Below are 5986 nucleotides of genomic sequence, written 5' to 3'. Positions count from 1 at the left end.
CTGGCTGACTGCTCTTCCCAGCAGATGTCTGGAAAGTTCAGGTCACCCATGATGACCACATCCTTTGACCTAACTACCTCCGTGAGCTAACTTAAGAATTCCTGGTCTAGCTCTTCCCCTTGGTTGGGTGGTCTGTTGTAGACCCCCACCGTTAAATCCCTTTCCCCTCGACTGCCTTGTATTCTAACCCAGAGTCTCTCTGATTCTTTGCTAATTGATGAAGATATGTATTCCTCCTTAATGTAGAGCGCCACGCCCCCACATTGCCTCCCTGTCCTATCCCTCCTGTACAGCCTATAGCTTTTGATATCCACACCCAGTCATGCGTTGGGTCCCACCACGTTTCATTGAGCCCCACTATGTCTGGGTTGGTGTCAGCTAGCAGGAGGGTAAATTCCTCTTGCTTGTTTCCCATACTACGAGCATTTGTGTAGAGGCATTTGAAGCCTCCTGAGGATGTGTGCACTGGCCCCCTAACCTCAGCATTGCCCTGGCCCCTGTTGCTTCCTGTGTATATGTTCCATTCATCCATCTAGGCTGGGCTGTATTTGTGGGTGTTTCTTGGTTTGGCAGTCCTAGGCTTCCTCCTCCCTCGTCTTCCCCTTCCCCCAACGAGCCTAGTTTAAAGCCCGCCGGAGGAGATCCGCCAACCTGGAAGAAAACACACGCTTACCTTTAGGGGAAAGGTGGAGCCCATCCCATCTGAGCATGTCTCTTGTCGTGATGTGCGGGTCGTTGTCGAGGAAGCCAAAGCCTGTGTCAAGACACCATTTCTGAAGCCGCCACTTGGTCTCTGTGATGCGCGTCGCATGCTGTCTTCCACGTCCACTCACTGGTAAGACAGAAGGGAAAACCACCTGTGTGCCTATTTCCTTCAGCACGCCCCCCAGAGCATGGTAGTCCGCCATCAGGTGATCAGGGCATCTCCTGGCCGCATCATTAGTACCCACATGGATTAGGACCATGGGGTAGTAATTGGTGGGCTGGATCACAGCCTGGATCATCCCCTTCACGTCCTGAATCTTTGCTCCAGGTAGGCAGTAGACCTCACGTGTCGAGGGGTCCTGGCAACAGATGGGGCCTTCTGTACCTCTCAGGATGGAGTCGCCTATGATGATTACTCGACGCTTTTTCCTCCGGGACTGCATGGCTCCTTTGGCCTGCTCGGATCGTGGAGAGCATGGAGTTGCCTTCTCTCTGGTTGCCTCCTCTCCTTCCTTCTCCTCCAGGGCCTCGTACCTGTTCTCCAGCTGGACTGGAGGAACTGGTACTGCTGTGTTACAAGCAGCCCTGGTCCTGGAGGTGACTGTCTGCCACTCTGCAGTGGAGGGCACTCCCCGAGGTGCTTCTTCCTTGGGTGTGTGGCCCTGCAGGGAAAGGAAATAGCTGTCAATTTCATCCTCTGCCTCCCTGATTCCCCTCAGCCTGATAACCTCCTCCTGGAGCTCCCTCACCTGCACCTCCAGGGCCCTAAGGCGGGCGCCTGCAGGACAGGTGTGGGGGTCCCCAATCCCTGCCCCCCCGGGCCTTGCTGGGCAACTCCTGCAGGCCACGGGGTGGGGGGACATCAGCACCCCCATGGCCTCTGTCTGGGTGGAGGCCTCAGACAAGCCCCAGGTAGGCTGCGCCCCCCAGGCAGGGACCCTGGCAGCCCTCCATGTCGACACCATTGTAGGAGTTGCTGCTTGTTTCTGGCTTAGTGCGGTGCCTTCGCCCTGCGCTAGCAGGAGTCTCCCTCCTGGCCCTTCCTGCTTGCCCACCGACACAAACGCTGGCGCGCTCTTAGAAAGCATGCCTGTTTGTGTGCTCTGTTCGCACGGCGCGGCTCGGGAGCGCGGCTCCTTACCGGCTTAGCTAAGAGGGATCCGGGGGGTTTCCCCTCCGGATCTGGCTCAGCTGCATCTAGTCCCTCTGCCCACTTACCTTAGGGGGATCAGCTGCTGCTGCCCCCACTGCTGGCTCCACTGCTGCTGCATCCGCCTCCCCTTCAGGTCAGGTAAGGGGGCACACATGCATGCGGGACACACATGGGCCTGGATCCCTCCTCTCCTCCCTACTCCTGGCTCCTGAGTGCCAGGAGCTACGTCAAACCGCGGCTTTTAAAGGCCACGGTTTGAATTTCCCGCTGCTGCCCCAACAGCCAATCGGGCGCTCCGGTCTTCCGGGTTAAGATAACCTGTTAGTGCAAGTTATTAGGTATTGTACAAATATTGGAGAGGGCAGATATTAGCCCCGTATTTGGAGATATGATCTTGTGTGAAACCACACTACGTATTCGTATCCACATGTATAGCTCTGCCAGACCCTGCCAAAGAAACAACACCAATACTAACTACTCCTATACATGCTATATTTCAAGTACTTCATGTGCATTAGCTAATATTCCACACAAAACTGTGTATAGAAGACTCAGATTGCAAAGTGCAGCATTCAGTCAAGAAATGACTAAGGTAAAATGTAGTTTTACCTCCACCCAGGATGGCTGTGTCATATGATACAGTTTTAATTGTGTATTACATATATTTTTCTTTCAGACCCTTGCCTCATTCAGTGAGAAGTGTAGAAGGTGCTCGGTGGGCGCGACTACATGTTCATTAATGTGCCTGGCTATTGTGCATTAAATTTAGTACTTGAAAATAAATGTGCACTAGGCTGCCCTAATGAGCAGTAGTGAAAGTGCACACTTTTTTAGTGACACTTAATGTGCAGTAGCCAAATTTTACTGTGCATTAGCATATTAGCGCCATTTTTGATGTGACACTCTATGTGCAGTAAAATAGGCTACTGTGCATTAAAGTGCATGTGTAGACACTCCCAGGAAATGTAACAGCTGTCCAGTATTTAATATCTCAATTTTTCAATGCATGTCCTGATACTCTTACTCTTCTGACACTAATTCCTGTGCAGATTGAGGCAAGGTCTTGTACACCTGAACCTCTGGGAAGAGTTCGCCTCTGGAATAGGTGTTACTGAATTGCTTTCCAAATTCCTTGCTTAATCCCTTTTTCATAGGAGTTTTTTGTATTCCATTGCTCTCACAACTGTTTGTTAATGTTGTAGCATCCTGGTTGTCTGATGTCCATTAACTTGGTATTTGTTTTCCAGTATGTCCTGTCTGTCCTGAAATTCACCTACCCTACCCTTTTCCAAGGGTAAGTACAATTTTAAAAATACTTTTGTTTGAAATATGACTATAATCAAAAAATATCTAGCTGTGCTGAAGCTAATTTTAGTGCCTCATGTCATTACTGGCTTTTCTTGTTTAGAGAACATACTCCATTAAGCCTTAGTAAAGTATTCATTAACTTGTCTTGGTTAATATTAAATGTCATTATGGTGAAGTTATCTGCTTACTGCATCTGCAGACTCTCCATCAATTGTAGTTCTTTTGTTGGCTTTATATTTTAACCTAGGAAAACAGCAATTTATAATATTCCCAATTTCCTCTGAAAAGTAGTAATTATGGTTTATATACATATGTGTTTAATTTTTTCTATTATGCTAACATGTAAGCTAGCTTTTGTATCTAGGTTCCCACAAATATAAGCACAATTTATTTTCAAGCTTAGCCCATTTATTAATTGTAATTCTATATAATAAATGATAGGCCTTTTTAAAGGGCTGTAATGAAAATTATTCTGGTTTGGCCAAGTTATTTGTGCTGTATTTACTATCATTGCTGTTGTTGACTTTTTTAAAAGACATTGAATGAAGTTATGGCCCCATTCAAATTATGAGGTCAGGATTTTACCCATCATTTTTGCCTCCTGTGCACAAAACTATTGTCAGTAATATTGGTGAACAGTGGAAGCAGAATCTGGTTTCACTTTACATGCCCAAGTGGCAGTTACCTGGATGCAGAACTACCATTTTTGGCACTTACACATAATTTTCAGTCCTACTCCATGTTCAGTGTGGACATGTAAGCAGGTACTCTGTATGTGTGTATAGGAGTGTAAGTACTGACATTCTGGCCTGGCAAAAAATGGGTGAAAGAGCAGCTCTCCCATGTTTTGGCACAGTGGTGCTCAGCCTTCTGCCTCTGTGGGCCAGATGAGTGGCGCGGGGCCAGTCCACAGGCCAGATTGGGCCATGCACTGGGTTCCTGGATTGGGTCCCAGACTTGCCCAATGTACTAGGATCAGGCCCTGATACCCTGCACCACCCCTGCATGCCAGAATTGGGATCCAGGGCCCTGTGCTGTCCCTGGCTCCCAGGATCAGGCCCCATGTGCTAGATTCAGGGCCTGTATGCTGGGAGTTGGGCTCTTGTGCTGAGACTGGGCCTCAGGGCTCTGCACCGTGTCTGCTCAGTCCTACGTGCCAGGACTGGGACCTATGCTGCCCAGTGTGCCTGATCCAGCATGTAGGGCTATGCTTTCCTTCCTGCAGGGCTCCCCAGATGTCTGGAAATTTGGCAGCAGGAGAGTGGTGCTACTGCTCCCTTGCTGCCAAATTTTCTGACTCATAGGGAGCCCTGTGGGCCATATCACCCAGAGATGGAGGCTGGATCTGGCCCACACAGGCTGGTGGTTGAGCACCACTGTTTTGGCTTAATTGCCTAGTAGTTAGTTAGTGTGCTCATCCAGGTTCCAGGCCAGGGGTGGGCAAAATGCAGCTCACGGGCCAGATGCGGCCCCTAAAAAATTTAGGAAGGCAGCCAGGGGCAGATTAATTGTCATGCAGCCTTCGATGGCTTGCCAAAACTCAGTAAGCAGTCCTCCGCCCAAAATAATTGCTCACCCCTGTTCTAGGCCCTCTCACCCAGAGGGTGGGTCTAAACCTACATCTCTCTGACTGCCTAGCATAATAGGGAGGTTTCTGCTCAGTTGGGAGCAAGGATGCATGCAGAGGCAGATTCAGGCTGGGGGGCAGTTTCACCCTATCACCTTTTATTCCTGCTCTACCCCAAGTTTTAAACCAACTGCCTGGCGGCAGCAACAGCATCTCTATCCAGGCTAGAGCAAGGGAGTCGATTGACTCCAGGGCTTATTCTGATCCATCTGATTCCTTCTAAACTCTTCATTTGACAGGTGTTAATGACCCTCTCTCCTTTTTAAACAGTCTTGATGCTTGCTAATCAAGCAATCCTTTCTTTTGCAGTTCTGCTGTCTGTTAGCTGCTCCTGGTAATGTAGCTTCTATTTCACAGCCCTGCAGACTGCTTGTAACTCTAGCTAAAAACATTAACTAAGGTACAGAAATGTATACTCAGGTAAACATTAACTCAGGAGTAGAAATATCGTTCAGTGAAGCAGTGGATGCACTGTCAAGATGCCCAAGAAGGCTAGATCTTATTTTATGAATCTGAAAAAGAGTTGTACATTTAAGCCTAATGAAACTACATCTTTTGATAATGTTTTGCTTAGTATGTTATGCTTTTGATACATACGATATAGCAAATAAATGCATATTTCAATAAAGTTATATTTGTTTTTGTTTCAGTCTTAAACTGAATAAATACTATAGCCCCAGCACCTTGCATACAGTGGATTCCTCTTATTGGAATCACTTTGGGCAATAGTGATTTGATTCCATTAAAAGGAGGCTCTTTTTTTTAAGAACACAGATACTCACTCCTCCCCCACAGCCCCCTGGCCCAGCTCGTTCCTCTCCCACTCCCCCCACCAGCCCTATGGCCCCCCTGCCCTGCCAGAGGGGGCCCCAGCTGCCAGGGCTACGGGGCCTGGGACCCAGGTCTGCAGCCCCCTGCCCCTAGCAGGAGGCAGCAGCTGCTGCAGCAGAGTGGAACCCAGCTCCCACCTGCTGCTGCCTGCTGCAAGCTTGGGCGTGGGTGTTGGGATCAGCTCCCCAGCGCGACCTGCACTTCCAGAGGGGCGGTGGGGGGGGACCCACACTTCCCAGATCTGTACAGGGGGTGGGGGTGGGTGCAGGCAGTGAGGGCAGCAGCGTGGGGTTGTACCCCTCAAAGCTACTGCGTATGCAGGGGGCATGTTGCCAGGGAACCTGGCCCCTGCTTCCCCCTTC

The 5986-nt window shown here is 49.4% G+C and overlaps 1 protein-coding gene across 2 annotated transcripts in view; it reads left to right on the top strand.

The window, feature by feature from the left end:
- TMEM241 (transmembrane protein 241) overlaps positions 1–5986 on the top strand; it is a 93104-nt gene that overhangs the window by 11805 nt on the left and 75313 nt on the right. For both annotated transcript variants that reach the window (XM_019526267.1, XM_019526260.1), the window contains exon 2: positions 3106–3152. In XM_019526267.1, coding sequence (XP_019381812.1) covers positions 3106–3152 — 47 coding nt within the window. The remainder of the gene's footprint in view (positions 1–3105; positions 3153–5986) is intronic.

This window comes from Gavialis gangeticus, unplaced genomic scaffold, assembly GCF_001723915.1.
Source record: "Gavialis gangeticus isolate Ggan-Ray unplaced genomic scaffold, GavGan_comp1, whole genome shotgun sequence".
NCBI classification, from domain to species: Eukaryota; Metazoa; Chordata; order Crocodylia; family Gavialidae; genus Gavialis; species Gavialis gangeticus.
The sequence above is the reverse complement of the archived record's forward strand: the minus strand, read 5'-3'. Positions and strand labels throughout refer to the sequence as shown.